This window comes from Pongo pygmaeus, chromosome 13, assembly GCF_028885625.2.
Source record: "Pongo pygmaeus isolate AG05252 chromosome 13, NHGRI_mPonPyg2-v2.0_pri, whole genome shotgun sequence".
NCBI lineage: Eukaryota > Metazoa > Chordata > Mammalia > Primates > Hominidae > Pongo > Pongo pygmaeus.
The window spans coordinates 24,750,529-24,777,722 of NC_072386.2; the positions used below are offsets into that span (position 1 = coordinate 24,750,529).

A 27,194-nucleotide genomic window follows, 5' to 3' on the forward strand; every position below is an offset into this window, starting at 1 on the left:
AATTTGAGACTCTGAGTAATTTAACAATAAGTAAAAAGTCGACATGCTAAACAAATATGAGAGACTACCGACTTTTTCTGGTCATTCTTGACTTGGAAAACGGTATGGAAAAGTATTTAGTTACATGTTTTTTTTTTTTCTTAGTACTTACTCTAATTTGGTATCAGGGTATGCAACAGTGAAATATCACAATAAACAAATATAAGAACAGCAATTCCATGCACTTTTGTTTTAAGGAAATCTTTCCGGCCAGGCGCAGCGGCTTATGCCTGTAATCCCAGCACTTTGGGAGGCCGAGGCGGGCAGATCACGAGGTCAGGAGATCGAGACCATCCTGGCTAACACGGTGAAACCCCGTCTCTACTAAAAATACAAAAAAATTAGCCGGGCGTGGTGGCGGGCTCCTGTAGTCCCAGCTACTCCGGAGGCTGAGGCACGAGATTGGTGTGAACCCGGAAGGCGGAGCTTGCAGTAAGCCGAGAGTGGCACTCCAGCCTGGGCGACAGAGCAAGTCTCCGTCTCAAAGAAAAAAAAAAAAAAAAGGAAATCTTTCCGAATCATTTTTGAAGAATTTAGAAACTTGATTGAAAAGCTTATTCCAACTATGATCTGACACTCAAGACTATCAGATCTAGGTTGCTGTTAATTTTGTCATGAGAATGTAAAATACTAAAATCTCTAAGTGAAAAATTTGCATACTAGTGCCTGTTATAAAGGATACTGCAAAAATAAACTGGGGAACTTTGCATTATGAATTTTATTTTTAAATCTACACAAGCATGAGGGAAAGAACTGTATTTTCAGAGAATTAAATCCAGAGGAGTTACAAATTTTCATTCGTCCCAAAGATTTTGTCTGGGTATTTCTTCCTTAGCTGTCGTCTTGCAGACACCATAGAAGCATAGATGATGCAGCCCCAGGAGATTAAAACGATGGCAAGCAGCAACTAAACCAAAAACCGCAAAGGAGGTTGAAATGTGCCTGATATTTCCGGTCGCCCCCGTCAGGTTACCGTGTGCCATTGCTAAGGTGGGAATTAAAGTAACAAAGTCGAATAAATGGGGTTCCAGTGGCGGGTACACCCAGCAGCCCTTACGTAAGAAGCGGAAGATCGTATCCTCCAGGAAGAGGCGGAGTCGAGGTGAGGGAGTGAAATGCTTAATTCAGGAATGGATTTTGGAGTTTCTGGGTGCTGAAGAAATAGGGCCTTTCAGCCTGCGGGCCCAGTGAGTCGACACGGTGGGGGCCCGCGATCCCCGGGACTTACCACTGAATAAATCCAGTCCAGCGTGCGACGACTTACTGGCTTCATGGTAAGGAGGCGGCAGCAGTCCGCGGGAGCTGGCGGGAGCTGCGGGCCTTACAGTAACCTCCCAGGCGGTGGCTGCCCGGCGCCAGCAGCCATCTTTTAGCCGGGCGCGAGCGCCCGCCCACTCGCTTCGTGCAGCGCTGTCGCTGGCCTCTTCCGCCCGGAGTTGGGGGCGGTATCACGTGATCGGGGGTCTTGCCCGCCTTTTAGAGAGGGGAATAGAGAAAATGTTAAAAATTGCCTTTTTTTTTGCCAACTAGAGAGATAGGAGATAGGCGTGCCTCCACTGGTTTTCTTTCTAGTTGCAATGCAGTATTAATGCAGGATAAGGTGCTGTCGTGTCCACTTAAAAGTTTATTTGAAAAAAATCCACGTTTTAAATATTACGTCTGGCTCTAAAGCTGGAAGAATTAACGCTTTCTCCCCCGCCCCTCCCCCACGCCTCCCCGCATCTGATACCACAAGATTTAGGTGGACGTTCGCCTGTTCATCTTTGACGTAAAAATACCACCCACTCTTTTATATGTGACAAATCGTTGTGGGAACCCCTGTAAATCGAGCCATTCTTCAGAAACGTATAGCGTGATGTATATCTCTAAGAAGAAATACGTGGGACGCGTTACCCGTCATAATGTACCAGTCAAGCAACAAGTGTTTGTTGAGCGTGTCTGATGTTCTTGAACTGCCGCGCGTGAGATACTAAGCCCCGAGCACGGCAGTCTGGTGGGCGAGCGTACGAGGTTCAGCTCTAGAATGTTTGGGACGCTCACATTTGAGGCCTGAGGAGTAGAATCTGGCAACGGGCCGTTTAGGCTCTAGACGTTCTTTATATCTCGCAGTTATCTTAAAAGAGTTTTAGTCTAGATTTCAGGGAGTGGGAAGGGGAAGAGCGGAGAAAAACGTGGTCTGTTTAGGGAGGAGTCCAGGCCCTGTTTTGTTAGGTTGTCCTGTTTCTCCCCAGCCTGGAGGGGATCCCTCTCTGAAGACTTTATAGGATACTGGTTGGGCTCTGGTTTGGGATCCCGTTGGACTCCTGGTGTTGCTTCCGGGAGGCGTACAACAGGAGGTGAGAGACTTCAAGTCCGTCTAACAATTATTGTATCTAGACACTAGAGACAATTTCCTAAGTTTCCGCAGAGTTTGGTGAGGTTGAAACGACATCGAACTAGTTCTCGTGTTTTCCGGGTAAGTTAGGGGCGAACATTCAGTCAAGTGTCCCCAGTGGCTGAGTACCAGTAACAAGATAGGGAGGGTCTCCCTGCCCTCCTCCCGGGTCTGGAGCGGCGGGGGAGGGGCCGCGTTTCGGCTGGTGCGCTGAGCCCCGCCCTCGGGGCCGGCGTCCATCTGCTGCGCATGCGTGGCAAAGGCGGGTGTTGTGTTTTGACGCGCCGGGAGCTGGGGGGTGGGTCTCGCTCTCTGCCCTGCTTCCGAGCTGCCATTGGTGATGAGCGCTTTGCGTCACAGGGGTCGCAGCCGCCGCTGGGGTCTCCGCTGTCTCGCGAGGAGGGTGAAGCGCCCCCGCCTGCTCCCGCTTCGGAGGGTAGGCGGAGAAGTCGCCGGGTACGCCTTCGCGGATCCTGCCGTCACCGACCTAGCTTTCTGGGCTGCCGGGAGCTCGCGGCGAGCGCCCCAGCCAGGCCTGCGCCGGCATCCTCCGAGGTGAGTGAGATTCGGAACAATGGGACGCGGGGGTCGGAAGGGCCGTGCGAGCTGGCGCTCCCGCCTGGAGCGGCGCCTCGGGACCCGAGTGCTGCGGTCATGGCCTGCGGGGCTGTCCGGGCCTCGGCGGGCCAGGGCCAGGGCCAGGGCCAGGGCCCCCGGGCGGCTTCTGCGCGCACCTGTGGATTGGTACGGGCAGGCGAGGGTTGCGCTTCCCACAAGCGCTCCCGAGGGGCGCGCGCCTGGCCGTGTACTGGAAAGAGCTTGGTCTCAGGGAAAAGCAAAAAACCAATGAGACTGAATCGTGGCGTCACCACTTACAGGATATGTGACCTTGCCTAGGTCCCCTAAGTCCCTGAGCTTGTCTGTAAAATGGGAATAACAATATTTAAGTTCGTTGTGGTTATGTAATGCTCATGGTGCTTATCTTAGTCTAGTGGCAGTTCTGAACCAAAGTAAACGACTATCACCGTGGCTTTGGGACTTGGGACTTGTCTGTGTTGTGTTAAACATTCTGAGCAGAAATTGCCTGTGACTTGTTCATCCAGTTACTGCAGCTTTCCTCATGGGTTGCTGATTGTAGGCTGGAAGGGGGCAGTGCTGAGATGAGCCACATAGTGATTTAAGAGGAAAACGGAGTAGACCTTTTGATAGGTAATTTTCAAGATTATTTAAGATAAATTAAGAAACAGCTGCCCACGATTTAAGTTAATAGTGGTGGGAGCTTTCTGGGTTTTGTCCATGAAATGCAAAGAAAGCTATACAATCAGCTAAAATCAATCATACTTGTCTGGAATGAGTGGTTTTAGAGGCGAACAGTTCCCAGCCAATTCTTTTTGCTGGAATTGGATTAAATTTGATAGGGTCTGGTCAGTAGATCCTATGACTTTTGTATCTTCTTTTTGAGTTGATTAAATGCAGTTCAGAGAGGTACAGTGATTTCTTTAAGGTTGCAAGAGGTAGGAACCAGTTTATTTTTAATACTTGGGTGATCTATTTCATCTACTCCTGAATCCTTTTTAGTCACTTTGCCTAGAAATATTAAGTATAATAATTATATTAAGTATGATGATTATTTTGTTGTTATAGACTATCCTCTGTCTGGACCCATATAATCAGTTATGGGTGATGAGCTACCGAAATTCATTTCGTGTTCACGTAACACAGAGAACAGTGTTGAGTTCTTACTGTGCACCAAGCACTGTGCTAAGGGTTTTTATGAAATATGTCCCGTCACACAACCACCTTTTCAATTCCATTTTAGAATTGAGAAAACGTGAGATTTTGAGAAAAAACTTCCTCCAGGTTACACACCTACTAAGTGGTGGCAATTCTCAGCCTTGGCTCTGCAGCAGAATTAACATCACTCCCGCAAACGTAATCAGCAGATGATTAAATTTTATATACAGTGTATGCCATAGATGACTTTTGATTTTTATTTATTTATTTGTTTTGAGACGGAGTCTTGCTCTTTCGCCCAGGCTGGAGTGCAGTGGCGCAGTCTCGGCTCACTGCAAGTTCCGCCTTCCAGGTTCACGCCATTATCCTCCCTCAGTCTCCCGAGTAGCTGGGACTACAGGCGCCCGTCGCTGCGCCCGGCTAATTTTTTGTATTTTTAGTAGAAACAGGGTTTCACCGTGTTAGCCAGGATGGTCTCGAACTCCTGACCTTGTGATCCGCTCACCTCGGCCTCCCAAAGTGCTGGGATTACAGGCATGAGCCACCACGCCCGGCCATAGATGACTTTTGTAGTAAGTCTGACTTTAATTCCACAGAGCAGTTATACTTCGTTTATATCATTGTGCAGTTTTTCAAATATCCAGTCTCCTGAAATGTAGATTTGAGCTTCCTGATTCTTTATCTCCCCCATCCATTTGCCCTAGGTGTGTGTCCATATTAATTATCTGAAATTTCCCCGAATTGTTCTTATCCTTGTTAAAACCAGATTTGAGGATTTTTCGGGAAAGGGAAGTTTTGGTTTAATCAGTTTATACTAAAGATGGTGAACTTCATTTAGGATTTGGGAGACAGTTTAGGAAGTGTGACTGGAAGAACTGTTTGTCTCCTGTGAGGAAATGAATAGTCCTAATTCCTAGAGTGCTAGGATGGAAAAACCGTAACATAGGCTTCTTACAGAACCTGAAGCACTGTGTTTTTCATCGGGTCTACCTTTGCTACTTAAATTCAGAACGTCTCTTGCAAATCAGCCACTCTTTTGTGTGTGTGTGTGTGTATGTGTGAGGCAGAGTTTCGCTCTTGTTGACCAGGCTGGAGTGCAGTGGCGCAATCTCGGCTCACTACAACCTCCGCTTCCCGGGTTCAAGCGATTCTCCTGCTTCAGCCTCCCGAGTAGCTGGGATTCCAGGCATGCGCCACCACGCCCGGCTAATTTTTGTATTTTTAGTAGAGACGGGGTTTCTAGTCATCCCAGTTTTTATGCCTTAATTTGTATTTTTAAATAGCTTTGTTAAGATTACATTCCGGGCTGGGCGCGGTGGCTTACGCCTGTAATCCCAGCACTTTGTGAGGCTGAGACGGGTGGATCTCAAGGTCAGGAGATCGAGACCATCCTGGCTAACATGGTGAAACCCTGTCTCTACTAAAAATACAAAAAAAAAAAAAAAGGCGAGCGTGGTGGCGGGCGCCTGTAATCCCAGCTACTACTTGGGAGGCTGAGGCAGGAGAATGGTGTGAACCCGGGAGGCGGAGCTTGCAGTGAGCCAAGATCGCACCACTGCACTCCAGCCTGGGCGACAGAGCAAGACTCTGTCTCAAAAAAAAAAAAAGATTACATTCCATCCATAAAGTTCACCCATTTAAAGTTTGTAAGTCAATGATTTTTAGTATATTTACAGAGTTGTACAACCATCACAATAATTAATTGTAGAACATTTTCATCATCCCAGAAATAAACCTCTTTACTGCCCCAGCAGCAGCCACCAGCCTCATTTCATCTCTATAGATTTGCCTATTCTGGACATTTCATATAAAAGGTATCATACAATATGTGGGTTCTTGTGAATTTTTTTTTCATTCATTTAGCATAATAAAAAGTTTCATCCATGTTACAACATGGTACCAGTACTTTGTTCCTTTTTATTGCCAAATAAAATTCCATAGTATGGATAGACCACATTTTATTAATCTGTTAATCAGTTGATGGGTATTTGAGTTTCTCCTTTTGAGGTATTATGACTAAAGTTGCTGTGAATATTCATATACAGTTTTTTGTGTGGACAAGTTTTCATTTCCCTTGGGTATATCTAGGTGTGTAATTGCCGGGTCATATGTTCGACTTCATTTGCGTTTTAAAAAACATTTTAATTTAGTATTTAGTGATGATTTTGAAGAGCTACTTACTTATTTCATGATCTACATGCATTCCAATTGTTTGATGTTTCTTTTTCTTTTTTAAAATAGAGACGATCTCGCTTTGTTGCCTAGGCTGTCTCAAATTCCTGGCCTCAAGGGTCTCCTGCCTTGGCTTCCCAAAGTGCTGGGATTACAGGCGTGAGCCACCGTGCCCCACCTGCCTCTTTGATGTTTCTGATGAAGACTGTTTGTTTGTTTGTTTTGAAACGGGATCTCATTCTGTTGCCCAGGCTGGAGTGAGGTGGTGCATTTATGGCTCACTGCAGCCTGGACCTCCCAGGCTCACTTAATCCTCCTGCCTCAGCCTCCTGAGTAGCTGGGACTACAGGTGTGCCCATCATGCCCTGCTAAGATTATTCTTTTCAGCTAATGATTCCTGTGTAGAAATACAAGAATGAATTCTAATTTATTATTATTTTTAACCTGTTATGGAGGACATTACCAGTCATTAATTCACCTTTTACTGTCAAAGTGGTTAACAGGCTTATAAAACTAGAGAAGGGAAGGGTAAGGTTTCATTTTTTTTTAAAAATCATACTTTGTTGAGATTTTATTTTATTTGAACTTCAAGTTTACTACCTAATAATTCCCTTTAATAAATTCATTTTCAGCTGTAATTTTTATGTGAACTGGTAGTGTTCAGAAAACAATAAAATTCTGTTTCAAAGAACTAAGTGAAGATAAAATGTATTAACTTGGAATTCACGGGTCTTTTTTCCAAGTCCAGTAATCCCTTCATTATATAGAGGAGAAAACTAAAGTCTAGAGTAATGTGGTTTTCTTCACATTAACTAGAGCTAGTTCTAGGGTGAAGCCTGGTGTTCAGTCCAGATCTTTTGATAACCTCTTTGATTCCCTCCCAGCTTTTCTCTGTTCCTTCCCTCTACCACACACACAGTCTCTGAACTGAAAGGTTTTTATTTTTATGTGTGTGTTTCTTTAAATTTCTTGAGTAGGCAGATTAAAAAATGTTAAAAGTAGAGGGAAATGCTGAGAAGATTATGCAGTATTAGGGTTTTAGACTGTTTATGAACAAAAAAGCAGTATTATGTATTTATAATTCTGCTTTTCCAGACCTCAGGACAGTGATGATTTTTTGCATTTTCAGTCCAGTGAACAGAAGACTAGACATACCTGGACCCCTGAAGAAACGCTTATTTAGCATTAATTGATTCTCTATTAAGTTATGGTTCTGAGAAAGCCAAGATGCCCTAAAGTGAGCAAGTTTAATATGAAAGCTATGGTGGAATACTTGTATTTCAGTCATGAGTTTTTGTTGTGGGTTTTGTTTATTGGTTTTTCTTATAGTTTGTTAAGGCCAATGAGTCTATTTAGAAAATTACAATTCTGTTATTTGATTAACTTGACCCCAGTTGACTAGTGATGGAACTTTCTGTGATAAAGGAGGTGGAGGAAGATGAATATTAGGTCCCGGGAAACCAAGGGCCTAGTAGTTTTTTGTTGTTGTTTGTTTGTTTGTTTTGAGACAAGAGTTTCACTCATCAGCCACTGCAGTGGTGCAGTCTCAGCTCACTGCAACCTCTGCCTCCTGGGTTCAAGCGATTTTCCTGTCTCAGCTTCCCAAGTAGCTGGGATTACAGGTGCCTGCCACCATGCCTGGCTAATTTTTGTATTCTTAGTAGAGACAAGGTTTCACTACATTGGCCAGGCTCGTCTTGAACTCCTGACCTCTGGTGATCTGCCTGCCTTAGCCTCCCAAAGTGCTGGATTACAGGCATGAGCCACCGTGCCTGACCCCCCAGTAGTCAGTATATTCAAAATGATTAGTATAAAATGCAGCTTTGGAGTTTATGAGATAAAGCCAAAATGCATACTAGATTTCAGCTCTAGCAAAGTTTTGAGCCAATGTAAACTGATAAAACAAACTAATCTTTAATATTCTAGTCATCCTTATGGGAAAGGATAATAGGGAAGGGGACCAAAAACATGATTTCGAGATATTTTGTGGCCTGACTTTTGGATTAAAGAAAAAAAGCTAAAGGAAGGCTTATTAGGAATGCTGAATGGAATGAGTGATTAACTGAATATAATAGTGTAGTAATAATAGTAATACAGTGTAGTAATAGTAACAGCTGACATTTACTCAGCACCTACTGTGAGCCAGGCACTGCCTCTTGGCTGCTTTTTCATTTATTGTTTAATCTTCACTAAAAGTTTCCTCTCCCTTTTTAAAATTAGCTTTCTAAGGTTGAAAAAAGAATCTTTCACTAAAAACCATAGGATTGGTTTAAACAGGTGAACTTTCTGGTATGTAAGTTATGTCACCAAAATTGTTTTAGAAAAGTACATATAAAATATCACAGATAAATCAGTAGTCTCTATTGTTAGTGGCATATGTATATGAAAGGTATAAAGCCGTGCATAGAAATAACATCAACTGAGGACTGTGGTGTTTTTGTTTTTTGTTTTCTAGAGAGTGATAGGAGGGGAAGATAAAGGGCATAACATAAGTGGTGGATACATGGGTATTTGGTACTTTTTTTTTTTAAATGTCAGATATTTCTCAAATTATTTTTAAAAAGAATAATAGAATGTTACATAATATTTGAGAGCTTTACTATGTACCAGGTGCCTTTTCTAAGGGCTTTTTACATCTTCACAAACGCTGTGAGGCAGATTCTGTTATCACTGACCTGCAGATGAAATTAAAGCACACAGATACTAACTGGCACATAGTCATGCTGGTAGTGTGGAACCAGGATTCAGTCTTAGGAAATCTGACTTCAGAGCTTATGCTTTAAGCACTATATTACTATGCTACAGTGCCCCTTTATAATAAAACAAAATAATGGGTCACTTAAGTATTTTCACCAAAATATGTTTCAAGGTCTTTATTTGCATTTTTGTTGAGACTATTTAGTTATTCCTCTATTATCGGGTTACTGATATATTTCTTTCCCTTTTACAGATAATGGCATCAGCTGCTAAGGAATTTAAAATGGACAACTTTTCACCTAAAGCTGGCACTAGCAAATTGCAACAGACAGTACCAGCTGATGCATCTCCTGATTCTAAGTGTCCGATATGCTTGGATAGATTTGATAATGTGTCTTACTTAGATCGCTGCTTACATAAGTTCTGTTTTCGCTGTGTACAGGAGTGGTCAAAAAACAAAGCTGAATGCCCACTATGTAAACAGCCCTTTGATTCTATTTTCCATTCTGTGAGGGCAGAAGATGACTTCAAGGAGTATGTCCTAAGGCCTTCGTATAATGGTTCTTTTGTCACCCCTGATCGACGATTTCGCTACCGTACAACTCTGACAAGGGAACGAAATGCTTCTGTTTATTCACCTAGTGGTCCTGTGAACAGAAGAACAACAACTCCACCAGATAGTGGAGTACTATTCGAAGGGTTAGGCATTTCAACAAGACCTAGAGATGTTGAAATTCCTCAATTTATGAGACAAATTGCAGTAAGGAGGCCAACTACGGCAGATGAAAGATCTTTGCGGAAAATTCAAGAACAAGATATTATTAATTTTAGACGAACTCTCTATCGTGCTGGTGCTCGAGTTAGAAATATTGAAGATGGTGGCCGCTACAGGGATATTTCAGCTGAATTTTTCCGTAGAAATCCAGCTTGCCTTCACAGATTAGTCCCCTGGTTAAAACGTGAACTTACAGTTCTTTTTGGAGCTCATGGATCTTTAGTGAATATTGTCCAGCATATTATCATGAGTAATGTTACTCGCTATGACTTGGAGAGTCAGGCATTTGTGTCTGATTTAAGACCATTTTTACTTAATCGAACTGAGCATTTTATACATGAATTTATCAGTTTTGCCCGATCTCCTTTTAACATGGCAGCCTTTGACCAGCATGCCAATTATGATTGCCCTGCTCCTTCATATGAAGAAGGCAGCCATTCTGATTCTTCAGTCATAACAATATCTCCAGATGAGGCTGAGACCCAAGAGCTGGATATTAATGTAGCTACTGTTAGTCAGGCACCATGGGATGATGAAACTCCAGGACCATCTTACTCAAGCTCAGAGCAGGTACACGTTACTATGTCTTCTCTTTTAAATACTTCTGACAGTTCAGATGAAGAACTTGTCACAGGAGGAGCCACATCTCAGATACAAGGAGTACAAACCAATGAGGACCTAAATAATGACAGTGATGATTCTTCAGATAATTGTGTCATTGTTGGGTTTGTTAAACCACTAGCTGAGAGGACCCCAGAACTTGTTGAACTGTCCTCTGATTCTGAGGACTTAGGTTCTTATGAGAAAATGGAGACAGTCAAGACACAAGAACAGGAGCAATCTTACAGTTCTGGTGATAGCGATGTTAGTAGATGCTCATCTCCACATTCTGTCCTTGGAAAGGATGAACAAATAAATAAAGGTCATTGTGATTCTAGTACAAGAATCAAATCAAAGAAGGAAGAGAAACGATCTACATCATTGTCATCTCCCAGAAACCTGAGCTCATCTGTAAGAGGAGACAGAGTATATTCTCCATATAACCACAGACACAGAAAGAGGGGAAGATCAAGAAGTTCAGATTCACGTTCTCAGAGTAGAAGTGGGCATGATCAGAAAAATCATAGAAAGCATCATGGGAAGAAAAGGATGAAAAGTAAACGATCCAGAAGCAGGGAAAGTAGCAGACCTAGAGGGAGAAGAGACAAAAAGAGATCAAGAACTAGAGATAGCAGTTGGTCCAGAAGAAGCCAAACTCTGTCTCTAAGTAGTGAAAGCACAAGCAGATCAAGGTCTCGTAGCAGTGATCATGGTAAAAGAAGATCACGGAGCAGAAATAGAGATCGTTATTATTTAAGAAATAATTATGGAAGCAGATACAAATGGGAGTATACTTATTACAGTAGAAACAAGGACAGGGATGGGTATGAATCATCTTACAGGAGGAGGACTCTGTCCAGAGCTCATTATTCCAGACAGTCTTCAAGTCCAGAATTTAGAGGTCAGTCTTTTTCTGAAAGAACAAATGCTAGGAAAAAAAATAATCACAGTGAGAGGAAGTATTACTACTATGAAAGGCACAGATCAAGGAGCCTGTCTAGTAACAGATCAAGAACTGCATCTACCGGGACTGACCGGGTGAGAAATGAAAAGCCTGGAGGGAAACGAAAATACAAAACACGGCATTTGGAGGGTACTAACGAAGTGGCTCAGCCATCTCGTGAATTTGCTTCTAAAGCAAAGGACAGTCATTACCAAAAATCTTCATCAAAATTCGATGGAAACTACAAAAATGAGAGTGATACCTTTTCAGACAGCCGATCATCAGACAGAGAGACAAAACACAAAAGAAGAAAAAGGAAGACCCGGAGCCTAAGTGTAGAGATAGTTTATGAAGGAAAAGCTACTGATACAACTAAACACCATAAAAAGAAAAAGAAGAAACATAAGAAGAAGCATAAGAAACACCATGGAGATAATGCTTCACATTCCCCAGTTGTAATTACCATTGACAGTGACAGTGATAAGGATTCTGAAGTAAAGGAGGATACAGAATGTGATAATAGTGGTCCTCAAGACCCTCTACAAAATGAGTTTTTGGCTCCTTCCTTGGAACCATTTGAAACTAAAGATGTAGTTACAATAGAAGATGAATTTGGTGTGCTGGACAAGGAATGTGATATTGCCACACTTACTAACAACTTGAATAATGCCAACAAAACTGTAGATAATATTCCACCTCTGGCAGCTTCAGTTGAACAAACTCTCGATGTAAGAGAAGAGAGCACCTTTGTTTCCGATTTGGAGAACCAGCCCAGTAACATTGTGTCTGTTCAAACTGAGCCATCAAGGCAGTTGCCATCTCCACGGACATCATTAATGTCAGTATGTCTTGGTAGAGACTGTGATATGTCTTAAAACTGCCAAAGCATTTCATTGAGAATTCTGATGTTATAAAAAGGAAAAAGGAAGAATGTCATCTACTGCAGTCTATTTAAAGATGACATTTGGTGAAAACTCTCTTCCTCCTTACAATATTTTAAGTGATTTTTTTTTGGTGTTAATTTGTAAAAATCATTATTTGTTCAAAATGTATGTCCCGCCCTCAAAGATATGCACTTTTAAGTGAAGAAAATGATACTGCTAGCAGCTTATTTAAAACTTGGGGTCCTTTTTAAATAAGAAAAATTATATAAATTTTAGAAGTTATTTCATAAAGCCATACAGTATTGACATATTTTTAAGGTAGTCAATGAGTATTTTTGAATTTTTTTTTTTTGAGAGTTATTCTGGAAATGTGTTATAAGCTAGGAGAATCCCTTTGGACAGTCTTTATTTTTCTTCTTAAAAATTTATATGATTCAAAACCATTTCTTCAGGTTAAATTGAGGCATTTTAATCTGCACAGTTTATCTTCTGCCAAAATAAAAATTTACTATTTCCTTTATATACTTGTTTATCTGGACTGCCAGTAAAACAAATGTGTATTCAACAAAAAAAAAAAAATAAATAACACTTTAAAACAAGAATCAGACATTTTCCTATGCAGTATTTTTTTTTAAAGTTTATTTTAGTAAAGTTAAAATCTTGAAAGTAGCTAAGGGCATAATTATGTCATAAATACTGAACTTCAGGTGAACAAATACTTTATAATTTTAATTATTTTAGTTCTTTGATTTTGAGGAGTATCTTACTTGCTTTCTATCATCAGTAAAAACAGCATTTAACTTGCTAAATAAACATGAAAAACCCTTGTCATACTTCTTTTACATTGGTAGTTCTTTTATATAAAGTGGTTATGTTTTACCTTGTTTTAGGGATGATAAACTTACATCTGTGCTGATGTAGGATTGCCACTGAACAGTGGAGCTTGAGTTAAATCTTAATTCAGCCTTCAGTTTGCCTTTGCCTTGCTACCATATTCATTCTTTATTCAGTAGAAATTGCAGTGCCTACTATGTGGCAGGTTCTGCACTAAGTTTTTTTTTTTTTTTTTTTTTTTTTGAGTTGCAGTCTGGCTCTGTTGCCCAGGCTGGAGTTCAGTGGTGCAATCTCACTTCACCACAACCTCTGCCTCCCGGGTTCAAGCGATTCTGCTGCCTCAGCCTCCCGAGTAGCTGGGACTACAGGCACGCGCCACCATGCCCAGTTAATTTTTGTGTTTTTAGTAGAGGCGGGGTTTCACTATATTGGCCAGACTGGTCTCAAACCCCTAACTGCGATCTGCCTGCCTCAGCTTCCAAAAGTGCTGGGATTACAGGCATGAGCCACTGTACCTGGCGGTTCTGTTTTATCAATAGAGCAAAACAGATATGCTCCCTGCCTTCATGGTGCTTATGGACTGTTAAGACAAATATTTATGTAAGTATAACATTATAAACTATCATATGTTCTCTGAGGAGAAAGTATAATTCCCTTACAAGTGAATGGGGATCTAATCATGATTGGACGTGATAGTTGAATCCAGAAAACAAGCCAGCATTAACGGGGGAGGAATTGCTGTTGGCAAAGGATCCAAAGGCAGATGAAGAGCCTAGCATATTCCAAGAACTAAAAGCAGGGTTAGACAAAGGACAGGGTGGGAACAGTCTTGGTAGGCCATGTTTAGAATCTGTTATTCTAAGGACAGTAGAAAATTGTTTAAGAAGAATCTAAAATTGATGTTGGCAATTTTTAAGTTCAGACATTGAGAAATTGTGGGAAGACTATAGTTGATCAAGAAATACACTTAAATTTGAAATTACTTTGTAGTTACAATGTAATTTTTCTTAAGTATTAAAAACAACACTATTGCACATAGTAATTTCACATCATGTTTTCCGTTAAACATTTAATGAAAACAATACATGGCACCATCATCCTTTTGGGTGTTCAAGCCAAAAATTGCCAAGTCTTGATTTGTCCCTGTCCTTCAGCCCCCCTCATTCAGCTGCCAAATCCTTGGCACTAATGATTTTTATGATATTTCTATTGTGTCTATACCATTCACATCCAATCTGGGTAGCCAAGATCTCTCATCTGTGCTACCATAATGGGTCAGCCTGCATTCATTGTTGGTCTGCACCCGCTCCTTTCCCCCATCCATTTGTGATGCAGCACTGAAAAGATTTTTTTTTTCTCTTGAGACAGTCTCTTGTCGCCCAGGCTGGAGTACAGTGGCACAATCTTGGCTCACTGCAACACAACCTCCACCTCCTGGGTTCAAGCGATTATCCTATCCCAGCTTCCCGAGTAGCTGGGATTACAGGTGCCCACCACCACGCCCAGCTAGTTTTTGTATTTTTAGTAGAGACAGGGTTTCACCGTGTTGGCCAGGCTGGTCTCGAACTCCTGACCTCAGGTGATCTGCCCGCTTTTGCCTCCCAAAGTGCTGGGATTACAGGCATGAGCCACCATGCCCTGCCGATCTTTTTAAATGTTCATTTCATCCGCTTCTTAAAATCCCTCAGTAGCTTCCTATTTTCTTAGGATATTAAAAGCAGACAAAAAATCCAACAGCATGATATGGTTTATAGATTTCTGCCTAATTAGGCTCTGGCCCATCTTCAGCATTTCTGTCACTTCATTTGGGTTCATGCCACACTAGGCTGCTCCAGGGCTAAGGAGGTGCTGCTCCGTACTACATGAGAGCTTTCATTCGTGGCAGTTTCTGCTGGAAACTGAACTCCACCCTGGCTAAACTAGATTTCTGTTAAAAGTGTGCCCTCTTCCCACCTCCCCAAAACTGCTTCAAACAACTCCAGGCTCCTTCAGACCACTCATCACAATTAGCAGTTGATTACTAAATGCCTTATCTCCCACCAGTCTGAAAGTTCTGTGAAACCATGTATCAGTGTACTGCTAGACTCTCACTACTTGACAACCAACATGCTTAAAACACTGGGTGAATAAATGGGACCTGGAGAATCTGAAAATGGGCTAAGGCCTGCTTTCAAGAAGCTCCACTATCTATAAACTTTTAGAATAATAGTATATTCTTTTAATATGTTCATCTGAATTCAGTGTCCATGCCATTTTATTTTACCTCAGGTTCTCAGTGTAGTGACTTTTGTCATTTAATCTATGTAAGAAATGTAACTAAACCATTCATGCTTCCTTACTCATGATCATGATCCTGAGGTTCACAACACGAAAATTTGTTACTGCTTTTTACCTCCTAGTCCAAGTAGTGGAGTTCAATCTTCCCCAATTTCTAGGCTAGCCAATCTAAAAGGCTTCACTAACTCATCCAGTCTGTAGTAAAGATGGGCAGTGTGTACAAAGGGGCTTACAGGAGGCAAGCTGACAACCCACACTTGCTGGGAATTCTTCCCTTGTGAAGAATAATTGCAGTCCCCTGCCAGTGCAGGATGTAGACATGCTGAGCAAGCCAGTAGCACATCTCTGGATGCAGAAAAATTTTTGGAAGGCACTTTGGGGTGCTGGAACCCAAGTGTGATCTGGTTTAGGCTGTTGCCACTCCCAGTATTCCCACCAACAGGGGCAAGGAATGGGAAGTGGAGAGGGAGGAGTTGCCCTGTGTCAAAACCCTTGATTCCTCAGCATTCAGTGTGGATGCACCTTTAGAAGAGTACAGAGTTTAGAGGGGTATAAAATACAAAGGATATGCTTTGTTTTTGTTTTGAAACTTAAAATGCGAGGGAGAGAGGAACCTTTTTTAGAAGAGAGCACCTTGAGAAGGAAAGGTTGACTAATGAAACAAAGTTCCTGAATGGGAAAGATGGTCCAGAGAAATGAAATTAGGAATGGACAAGCAAAGGCAAGTCTTATTATAAAATGGCAGGAGGTAAAAATAGACAAAAAAGTATTTGTGGGTAGATGCATTAAGATGAGGTAATACATGCCCTAAAGCCTCTCCTTTCTCTATGAAATAGGAAGAATGCCATCTTCTGAGAAGGTTGGATCATGAGGAGGAGTGGAAAAAATGCCCCTTGAATGGCACAGAGAGAGGGTTAAGAATTGCGGATTAGTGTTGAGGCTTCACCTGAGATGGGATATTTGAATTTGTGGGACACTATGATTTGTGACTTCTTTTTGTCCCACCAGCATTCAACATTGGACGTAGAAGCAGAAACTAATGTTGGACCTATAGTATTCATTTAGTATTTGTACTGAGCAAATGAATAAATGGGTGGATTTATGATTGGATGTTCTGGATGTGAGCAGTAAAAGGACAAAGGGGCAAGGGAATTGAGGGATAGAGTGGCGAGAGTAGCAGAATTGATGCATTCTGTTGTAGGGAGGGAAGTGAAGCTATGACATGGCCAATATACTTGGAGAACAGGGAGAGTATCAAGGGATTCATTTTCCAATGGAGTTCCAGTAGGTACAAGGGCAGGAGTAGCAAGACAAAATATGTATGTATTTTAGAGAGTGCCTAATTGTAGGCATTGTTGGAAGTAGCTGACTGAAATTGAAACGGGTGGAGCTGAAGGTGACTGGAATTGAGAATAATGATCTGCGAGGCTGTAGGTATATCCTCAACAAGAAAGGCATTCTGTGATGGCAGGAGACACAGGATGGAGAAGAAAATAGTTGTATTGTGATTATATCTTCCTTTAAACTGTATTTGTCTTCCTCCACAGCAGCTGGCATGCAGAGAAGATTTAAAATGTGCTGAATAAATGATTATTTCCTCATTCTTGGTTTTTAGTCAAAACCTGAATCACTTAGTTATTAGAAAACTGTGGGATATGGCCATTTTAAGAAATACAGTAGGATTAGTTGTTACAATGTCATGAAAATCGGTAAGTTCTTTCCTGTTTCACCTGCAAAGATATTGGGCGATGGTAAATAACATTGGATCTGTCCTTGAAGAAAGCAAGATGCAAGGAAATAGAGTTCAAATTAGGCTGAGCTCTGAGGCCAAATTCCTACCTGTAGAATCTGTAACTGTGGTTGCTCTAGAACATTGGGTAATAAGGGGGCAAAGTTAGGCATCTTCTACAATTTGCTTGGAGTAGGCTGGTTCCAGCTTGTCTGCATGACTGTTTGCACTGTAAATAGGTAAATAGTTCTCTCCTGGACAAGGGGATATCCCTTTGCTTTTCTATTTGTAAAACTCATTTATTCATCAGGCATTGAGTACATAGAGTCCAAGAGTATTCTAAATGCTAGGGATATAAGGATGAACAGGATGGAACTAACAGGAATCTACCTAGAAGGTAGGAATGGAACAATTAGATTTGTTCTTAAGAAACAACTAGTAGTAACGTAGAAGAAGGTTTTGAGTAGGGAAAGCCTCAGAAAAAGACTGTTTAAGAAGCTCTTGTCTTGATGCAGTGGTTCATGCCTGCAATCCCAGCACTTTGGGAAGCCGAGGCAGGAGGATCGCTTGAATCCAGGAGTTTGAAGCTGCAGTGGCCATGATCACGCCACTGCACTCCAGCCTGGGTGACAGAGTGAAACCCTGTCTCACACACAAAAAAAGGAAAAAAAAAAAAAAAAGCTCTGACAAGTAGCTCAAACCAAATATCAGAAAGGCCTGTACAAGAACAGGGACAATAAGGATCCAGAGACGGGGCTAGATTGGAGATTTCTGAGGTACACGAGACAATATTTGGGTACAATTTAAATGGAGATGGGCTGTGAAGGAGAGGGAAAAGTCTGGGATGACCAGACCTTTTTTTTTTTTTCAATATGAGAGTTGGATACATGGTGATACCAATATCCATGGTGAGAAATACAGGAATAGGAATAGGAATAGTCTGGGGAGGAAAATTAGTTCAGTTTGAAACTAAGCAGTCTAGAGTTGTGCTATAGTAGCTGCTAGCCACATGTTGATATCAAGCACTTAAAATGTGGCTGGTAAAACCTAGGAGTTGAACTTTAAATTTTATTTGGTTTTAATTAATTTAAATAGCCACATGAGGCTAGTGGCTACCGCATTCTTTATTTTTATTTATTCTTTTTAGTTGGGTTATGTTTCTAATCCACTCTTTTTTTTTTTTTAATGTTGTAAAGGTATACAACATTCCCACCATCGCAGATGAAATAGAAGATACTCATCAGGAGGAAAATTTCCAGTGGGAATCTGAAAATTGGAGTGTGAATCTTGGAGGCAAGATGGGGGTTAGAGAAATGATTTAGGAGTTGGCTGTGAAACAGAGTAGTACTGAGGCTGTGGGAGGATGAGATGCTCCAGAGAGAGGAGGTAGAGCAAGAGAAGCAGACATAGTGAGCATTCTAGGGAACATAATATGAAAAGTTGGCTGGCAACAGAAAAGAAGCTTTCAAAAGAGACCAAGAAGTGTTTCCCATAGTCCCATACACTTTCTTTGCCTCTTCAATTTTATGTTGTGTCTCCTGTATCTAATACAGTGCCCTCGTCACTATGGAACATAGGCTTTTTGAGAGGTTAATCTTATTTTTAGGTTCTTGGGAGCACCTCACTCTTACCTTTATGTGATCATTATGTTAGAAACTGTTGCTTTGGTGGAGCAGGTTAGGCTGCCTCCAAGGAAATCTAATAGAATTTTTAGAATATAGGACTGGGAAGTACCATCTTTAGATTCTACTCTATCAGTCACTCTCCTTTGCTTTCCTTCATGTCCAGTTATGATTTTCCAGATAATGTTTTAATCACTCTCCTTGCAATACCCTCCAACTTACTTGCCCTTCTTTCTTTCATCATTTACCTACTTTAGGAGTTGGGAAACTTTTCCTCTAGGGCCATACACAGGCTGTGTCACATAATTTTTGTTTTTTTCTACACTTGTTTTCAAATTGAGGTGGAGCTTTGCTTTGTTGCCCAACATGGTCTCAAACTCCTGGGTTCAAGCAGTCCTCCCACCTTGGCCTCCCAAAGTGCTGGGATTACAGGTGCGAGCCACCATGCCTGGCCTACAACACTTTCTAAATGTTAAAACAATTTTTAGCTTTTGGTCTGTACAAAAACAAGACACGTGCCAGATTTGGAATGCAAGCTGTAGTTGGCTAACACTTTACCTAGCAAGATCTCAGTCTGGATGAACCCAGCTCTTCAGTTGTGCATACGTGCATGCTGCTAAGTATCGTGAAGGAAATCAGTAACTGATAACTGTACAGATTGGTGTATATCAGCTTCATAACTGTACGACATTAGAGGGCAAGTTTTTGTAGTATTCTTGCTCATTGTATTTCGCATAATGGCTTTTTTACACCTTTTTCTCCTCAAATCTATTTCTCTACCACCCATATATTTTAGAGATAGGATTGAGTGACTGGCTGGGCAGTTATGATCAGCACAGGCTCAAACAGAAACCCTGCCTGTTTGCCAAAACCAGTATCTGCGTCATATTAGTTCTTAGAGATACTGCCTGCCCAGATTGTCTTGACTGGCATTCTTGTATGTCTTCACTCAACTTGTGGGCTGGCTGATCTAAGGCTTCACCTGGGGTTACTGGGCTCTATGTGGTTTCTCATCCTCCAGCACATTGGCCTGAGCTTGTTTATATGATCTGAGCAACTCATCTAATATAAGCAGCCCCATTACTCCTTATTCCTTTTTCTACTTTATTTTTCCTCACAGCACTTATTACTATATAACATCTACTTTCCTGTCTGTCTCCCTCAGTAGAATACGGTAAGCTCTAAAGCCGTATTCTCCACTTTAGTCATGGTAATACCATTCTCCCAGTTGCTCAAACCAGATACCTGGAATTTATCCTCGATTTTTCTCATTCCTTTCCTCTGCCAGCCACTCAATCCTGTCTCTGAAATATATTTCAATTAACTTCTTACACTCTCTGCCACAATGTCCTTATCTATGCCTCTCAGCATCTCTTACTTGAGTCACCTCCCAACTGATCTCATTCTGGCTAGGAGCCAGAGAGGTTTTTAAAAAATGTAATCAGATTATGCTATTCCTTGCTTAAAACCCTGCAGTATGGCCGGGCGCGGTGGCTCACACCTGTAATCTCAGCACTTTGGGAGGCGGAGACCATCCTGGCTAACACGGTGAAACTCTGTTTCTACTAAAAATACAAAAAACAAAATTAGCCTGGCATGGTGGTGGGTGCGGGAGAATGGCGTGAACCCGGGAGGCAGAGTTTGCAGTGAGCCTAGATGGCACCACTGCACTCCAGCCTGGGCGACAGAGCAAGACTCCGTCTCAAAAAAAATAAATAAATAAACAACAACAACAACAAAAAACCCTGCAGTATGTTCTCATTGCACTTCATTCCTTGCATTAAAGATGCTGCTTACTGTTTCAGCTCCACTGCAATACCATTTACCCCTTGCTCACAGAGTTCCAGCTACAAGCATTTTGCATCTTTCACTTTTTTTTTTTTTAACTCTTTTGTGCATTGTCTCCCTGTGTAGAATACCCCTTTACCTGCTTTTTTTTTTTTTTTTTTTTTTTTTTTGAGACGGGGTCTGGCTCTGTTGCCCAGACTAGAGGGCAGTGGCGTGATCTCGTGATCTCAGTTCACTGCAACCCCTGTCTGCCACGTTTAAGCAGTTCTCCTGCCTCAGCCTCCTGAGTAGCTGGGACTACAGGTGTGTGCCACCACACCCAGTTTTTTGTATTTTTAGTAGAGATGGGGTTTCACCATGTTGGCCAGGCTGGTCTCAAACTCCTGACTGCAAATGATCCACCCACCTTGGCCTCCCAAAGTGCTGGGATTACATGTGTGAGCCACTGTGCCCGGCCTACCTGCTTTTTTCTGAATAGCTAATTCCTTCTCATTCTTCAGGATTCAGCTGAAATGTGACCTCCTCAGAAAGGTACTCCCTTACCACTGTATTGAAATAGTTTTCTCCATGTCACTTCACATTTGGCAGTTACTATTTGTGTTTTTACATCTTTATTGTGTCTTCTTCCTCCTTCAATCAGACTCTAAGCTCTTGACAGAGACTCTTTTCCACTTATCTCCATGTATCTAGTGTTTTTCACAGTACCTGACATACAGTAGATATTCTGTAAATGTGTTGAGTAAATTAATGCCCAGGTGAGGAGATGGTCTAAGACTGAGATTATTTTTTTAATTTTTAATTTTTAATTTTAAGTTCTGGGGTACATCTGCAGGATGTGTAGGTTTGTTACATAGGTAAATGTGTGCCATGGTGGTTTGCTGCACCTATCAACCCATCACCTAGGTATTAGGTGATAAGATATCACCTAATCCTTCTGTGATCTTATCCTTCTGTGACACTCCCCTTCTTTACTGGCCTTGGTCAAATTTTACCTATGAATCTGTCAAATGATTCCATTTCTGGAACTTCAGTTCTTTCAGATGTAATCTATACTATAATTTTTGATGTTTTCTAAATCTGTTGTTATTCAGGGATACATTATTTCCCACTAGTAGCATAAAAGGAGGCATGTCTTTACCTTTTTAAAGGAATTTTGGATCTGATTTCTTTTTCTCAGCTAAAACCCAAATCCAGGTATTGGAAGAGTAGCTTGCATGAGATAATAATTATAAACACAGGCAAAACATAAGGGTATGAAGAACTTGAAGGCACTGGAGGGCAATCAAAAAGCAGAAACTGGAGGGAATTAGACCCTTGAAAGACGGAGATGACACTGTATGAGAACAGTTTCTTTGGCGTTTCATCTGAGGGTCATCCCCGGTCCATAGGGAGACTAGAATGCAGGCAGAGAGCCACAGTTATTGTGTCAGAAGATGGACCCTGGGGCTGCCCGAGTGACTGCATTTTGAGGGAGAAATTTCAGAAAGTAGACACAGAAAACAAGCCCTAAAATTTTTGTATAACTTTCACTCAAATCTTTACCTGACCCTGAAATGTACATGTGCAGGGAAGATTCCAAAAAGCCCATGTAAGCAATAGCTGGAAAGCTAAAAGGGCTCAATAGATACATTTCAGCCACCACCACAGGGAATATGGAACTTAGAGGTTGAATCCCACCAACTTAGATGGGCTGAGAAACATGTAGGACTTTTCACTGGAACATGCAGGGCCACAGCTTACTGTGGAAGACTATGACTCAGGACTAAGGACTTACCTTGCAAGAAGGGCAAAACTTGAAACAGACCTACCACAGTGTGTAAACAATGCCTTTGTAAGTTTAAAGTAATTCATTGGTAATTCAGTGGAATGCTAGAACAAAAAGTAATACTCTTGAGAGTAAAATAATAGAATCCAGAGATTCTATAATACATCTATAGCATCCAGTATAAAAAAAAATACTAGACATGTGAATGAACCCATAGTCAAGAGAAAAAGCCATCACCAAAACAGGTTCCGAGATGGAATTCACAGACAAGGGCTTTAAAGACACTATTAGAAATATGTATATGAACTTAAAGGAAAAGATGGTTTAATGAATGAACAGATAGTGGTTCTCAGCTGAGACATGAGAAGTAGAAAAAAGAAACAATGGAAATCCTAGAAATACCAAAAAAAAAAAAAAAAAAAGAAACCTAAAATGAAAAAGTTACTGGAAGCCTTAACAAATTGGAGAAGACAGAAGTGAAATAACATTAGATGGAAACCAGTGTTTACCAGAGGCAATGAATAGCACCAGAAATAGCAAACAGCATGGAAAAACAAAAACTAATTTTTTTCTTATTTTACTTAAAAGACAACAAGCTATAACAAGGTTTATAACATTGTATTATTGTAGTATGTATTTTATAACATATAGAAGTACAGTTTCAGACAATGATAGCAAAAAGGATGGGGTGGAATTATATGGTTGTGATGATCTTATATTTTACCTAATGTGGTACACTATTAGTTCTAAATAGATTGAGATAAGTTAAGGATACATATTATAATCCCTAGTGCAACCACTAAATACACACACACACACACACACAAAATAATATGTAGAGTGTATACAAATATATATGTATATGTGTGTATGGAGAGAGACCTATAGCTAAAAGAATACAAAGAGTTATAGCTAAAAGAGGTTAAAGTTATATTTGATTAACGTACCTCCAAGGAGTCCATTTTACTGGATGACACAAGCAAAACCCTGTCTCTTAAAAAAAATAAAATTATTGAATTATAAGTTTATTCTTTGAAAAGACGCAATTGGTAAATCCCTTGCAAGACTGATTTTTTAAAAAGGCAAAAAGATAATAAGGTCTATCACGAACACCACATGCCAATACATTTAACAATTTAAGGAAATGATCAAATTCCTTGTGTTAAAATATAAAGTTTTCCACATTAAAATTTCAAGCTGGCCAGGTGTGGTGGCTCACACCTGTAATCCCATCACTTTGGGAGGCCAAGGCGGGTGGATTGCCTGAGCTCAGGAGTTCGAGACCACCCAGGCAACATGGTGAAACCCAGTCTCTACTAAAAAATACAAAAAAATTAACTGGGTGTGATGGCGCATGCCTCTAGTTCCAGCTACTTGGGGGCTGAGGCAGGAGAATCTCTTGAGCCCTAGAGGTGAAGGCTGCAGTGAGCCAAGATTGTGCCACTGCACTCCAGCTTGGGCTACAGAGTGAGACTGTCTCAAAAAAAAAAAAAAAAAAATTTAAGGTGTTCCAGCAGTGATTCACAAATTGAGCAGCTACAAACCAGAAGTAGTTTGGGGCTCTGTTAGAGGGGGTTGAAGGGACACAGAGCAAAGAAATTGTTTCATTGGTTAAAGTTTGAGTGTTCGCCTTATTTGGACTATCTAAGTGAGAAATTTATGACAATATAACCAATGTCCCAGTTAGCCAACTGTGATTGGCTAAACTAAGTTTCATTTTCCTCATGAGGGTGTTAGAGCTACATCAGTCTAATGGCCTACTAATTATTTTAACACTTGAGAAGCACGATTTATCAAAACTGATTAAAGACTAAAAGTCAGAATCGCTTTATATCTAATTGAGAAATTGAATTCATTATAAAGAATCTTCAAACAAGGAAAATGTCAAGCCCAAATGGTTTTATTGGTGAATTCTGTTAACATTTAAGGGGAAAATGATACCAATCTGAAACAAACTCTTGTTTTATGAGACTAGCATAACTCTGATACCAAAACCTGATAAACACATTACAAGAAAATAAAATTATTGACTAATATTCCTCATGAACACAGACACAAAAGTATTTATGAAAATACTCATTTGGTCATGATATAGCATCCTTTGTATCTAAAACCAAATGAGATTTATCCCAGGAATGGTAGGTTGGGTGAATGTTCAAAAATCGATCAATGAAATTTGATATGTTAACAGAATATATAATCACCTCAATAAATGCAGGAAAAAACATTTGAAAAATTCAACACCCATGCATTATAAAAACTCAGCAAACCAGGAATAAAAGAGAACTTCATCAATTTGATAAAAGGTATCTAAGAAAAATTTATAGCTACCATATTATTTAAAGTGATTATTATTACATTGATGATTTCCCCACTGAAATTAGCAATAAAGTAATGGTGTCAACTGTCACCACTTTTATTCTATTTTCTATAGGAGGCTCTAGGAGGTACCATAATAAAGGAAGCAAAAAGCATGAAGACTGGAAAGAAAGAAGTAAAACTGGCTGGGCATGGTGGCTCATGTCTGTAATCCCAGCACTTTGAGAGGCCGAGATGGGTGGATCGCTTGAGTTCAGGAGTTTGAGACCAGCCTGGGCATCAGGGCGAAACCCCATCTCTACAAAAAAAATACAAAAATTAGCTGGGTGTAGTGGTGTGCACCTGTGGTCCTAGCTACTCAGCAGTCTGCGGTGGGAGGATCCTTGAGCCTGGGAGGTGGAGGCTGCAGCAGCCTGGTTGACAAAAGTGAGACCCTGTCCCAAAAGAAAAAGTAAAACTATAATGAAAGGAAATAAAAGGCATAAAGATTGGAAAGGAAGAAGTTAAAGTATGTATTCACAAATGACATCACTATTTATCTAGAAAACTTAGAGGAATTTACAGAACAATTACTAGAACAAATAAGTGAAATTAGCAATGTTGCATGTTTTAAGGTCAAACAAAAATCACTTGTATTTCTTTTTCTTTTTTCGTGAGATGGAGTCTCACTCTGTCGCCCAGGCTGGAGTACAGTGGTGCGATCTTGGCTTACTGCACCCTTTGCTTCCTGGGTTCAAGCGATTTTCCTGCCTCAGCCTCCCGAGTAGCTGGGATTACAGGTGCCCACCACCACGCCCGGCTATTTTTTGTATTTTTAGTAGAGACGAGGTTTCACCATGTTGGCCAGGCTGGTCTCGAACTCCTGACCTCAGGTGATCCACCCACCTCAGCCTCCCAAAGTGCTGGGATTACAGGCGTGAGCCACCACACCCAGCCAATCATTTGTATTTCTATACAGTAGCAACAGACAATTTGAAAATGAAATCTTAAAAACAATTCCATTGACAGTAGCATCAAATAACATAAAATAGTTCAGAATAGCCAGGTGTGATGGCCCATGCCTGTAGTCCCAGCTACTCTGGATGGCTGAGGTAGGAGGATTGCTTGAGTCCAGGTGGATCCGTTGAGCCCATGAGTTCAAGGCTGTAGCACACTATAATTGTGCCTGTGAATAGCCACTGCACTCCAGCTTGGGCAACATAGTGAGACTCCGTCTGTAAAATAAAATGAAACAAAACTAAAATACGCTGAGAGAAATTATAGACCTCAGTAAATGAAAAGGCATACCATGCTTATGGATTAGAAGACTCAATATTGTTAAGATGTCACTTCTCCCCAAGTTTATCTGTAGGTTCAATGCAATCTTGATCAAAATCCCAATAAGCTTTTTTTGGGGGGAGGAAGGGGTAATTGACAAGTTGATTCTTATTTCATATGGAAATGCACAGGGATTCAAGGTTGCAGTGACTCCTGTTTGTACCACTGCACTCCAGCCTGGGAGACAGAGAGACAGACCTTGTCTCAAAAAAAAAAAAGAATGCAAAGAATCTCAAATAGCTAATATCTTCACAGTGAAAAACAAATTTGGAGAACTTAGTAGTACTTGATTTTGAGACTTAGTTGAAATCTAAAGTAACCTAGAGACAGTGGTATTGTCAAAGTAGTAGGAAGTAGAATATAACAAGAGTCAGAAATAGACACACATACATTCAATGGACTTGGTTTTTTTACAAAGGTCCCAAGGCTATCCAATGGCAAAAGAAAAAGTTTTCAACAAACGGTGCTGAAACAATTAGAAATGTGGAAAAAGTGAACCTGGATCCCCCATCTCACGCCACAACAAAATTATTTTGAGATAGTAATAGACCCAGAAGTAAAGGCTAAAAATATACATTTAAAAGGAAACAATATTTTCATGACCTTGGGGTAGGCAAAGATTTATTAAAGAGGACACAAAAAACAACAAACAGAAGAAAAACCTGAAAAATTGCATCAATGTAAGTTGCTCCTCAAAAGACACCTTTAAGAAAATGAAATGGCACATGTATACATATGTAACTAACGTGCACATTGTGCACATGTACCCTAAAACTTAAAGTATAGTAATAAAAAAAAATGAAATGGTAAGCCACTGACTGGAAGAAGATACTTCGAATACATATATTTAACAATTTTGTATCCAGAATAAATAACTCCTGTAAATCCATAAACCAAAAAACTCCAAAGTCAGGCAAAAGATTGGAGCAGATGCTTCACAAAAGGTATATGAATGACCCAGTAAGCACATGCAAATGTGCCCACCATTAATTATATGGGAAATTAAAATTAAAACCACAATAATATACCATTTCACACCGACCAAGATGGAAGTTTAAAAAAAAAAAAAAAAGAAAGGCTGACCAATGTGTCTACTGTAGCTCTCCTACTGCGGGTGGGAATGTAAACTGGATATAATCAGTCATTATAAAGCTAAACATAGACTTACCCTGGCACCCAGCCTATGTGGGATAACTGTGTACACCGGTGTACACTTTACAAAACTCATCGAATTGCACACTCAGATTATGTGCATTTTACTGTGTCTAAACGTTAGCGCTATAAAAGCAAAACAAAATATAAGATCATAAAAATAAAAGCAATTC

The 27,194-nt window shown here is 40.7% G+C and overlaps 2 protein-coding genes across 7 annotated transcripts; one reads left to right on the forward strand and one right to left on the reverse strand.

Moving 5' to 3' along the window:
- Nucleotides 1-739: 739 nt before the first annotated feature.
- On the reverse strand, nt 740-2,674 carry SMIM27 (small integral membrane protein 27). 5 transcript variants are annotated; one of them, XM_063650246.1, is made up of 3 exons: nt 1,825-2,668; nt 1,268-1,512; nt 740-946 (listed from the first exon to the last, which is right to left on the reverse strand). In XM_063650246.1, exons 2-3 carry the CDS (start codon nt 1,310-1,312, stop codon nt 824-826), a joined length of 168 nt encoding a protein of 55 aa, XP_063506316.1. In that variant the 5' UTR covers nt 1,313-1,512; nt 1,825-2,668; the 3' UTR covers nt 740-823. The 5 variants fall into 5 exon arrangements, 2 of the variants coding, with proteins under 2 accessions (XP_063506316.1, XP_063506315.1); XM_063650245.1 differs by lacking the exon at nt 1,825-2,668 and adding an exon at nt 1,097-1,192 and having other exon boundaries at nt 1,268-1,754; XR_010123416.1 differs by having other exon boundaries at nt 839-946; nt 1,097-1,512; nt 2,080-2,674.
- On the forward strand, nt 1,099-12,817 carry TOPORS (TOP1 binding arginine/serine rich protein, E3 ubiquitin ligase). 2 transcript variants are annotated; one of them, XM_054502883.2, is made up of 3 exons: nt 1,114-1,313; nt 2,774-2,968; nt 9,270-12,817. In XM_054502883.2, the coding sequence occupies exons 1-3, from the start codon at nt 1,311-1,313 to the stop codon at nt 12,207-12,209; spliced, it is 3,138 nt and encodes a 1,045-aa protein (XP_054358858.1). In that variant the 5' UTR covers nt 1,114-1,310; the 3' UTR covers nt 12,210-12,817. The 2 variants fall into 2 exon arrangements, with proteins under 2 accessions (XP_054358859.1, XP_054358858.1); XM_054502884.2 differs by lacking the exon at nt 2,774-2,968 and having other exon boundaries at nt 1,099-1,313.
- The last annotated feature ends 14,377 nt before the right edge of the window (nt 12,818-27,194 follow it).

Bases quoted from the DNA above. Each gene is read 5' to 3' on its own strand.
- TOPORS (XM_054502883.2), top strand. The intron at 2,969-9,269 runs GTGAGTGAGATT...TCCCTTTTACAG, and splicing joins CTGCGCCGGCATCCTCCGAG to ATAATGGCATCAGCTGCTAA.
- SMIM27 (XM_063650245.1), bottom strand. From the start codon at position 1,312: ATGAAGCCAGTAAGTCGTCGCACGCTGGACTGGATTTATTCAGTG. The intron at 1,193-1,267 runs GTAAGTCCCGGG...CTATTTCTTCAG, and splicing joins TGGACTGGATTTATTCAGTG to CACCCAGAAACTCCAAAATC. The intron at 947-1,096 runs GTAAGGGCTGCT...TTTTTGGTTTAG, and splicing joins TACGATCTTCCGCTTCTTAC to TTGCTGCTTGCCATCGTTTT.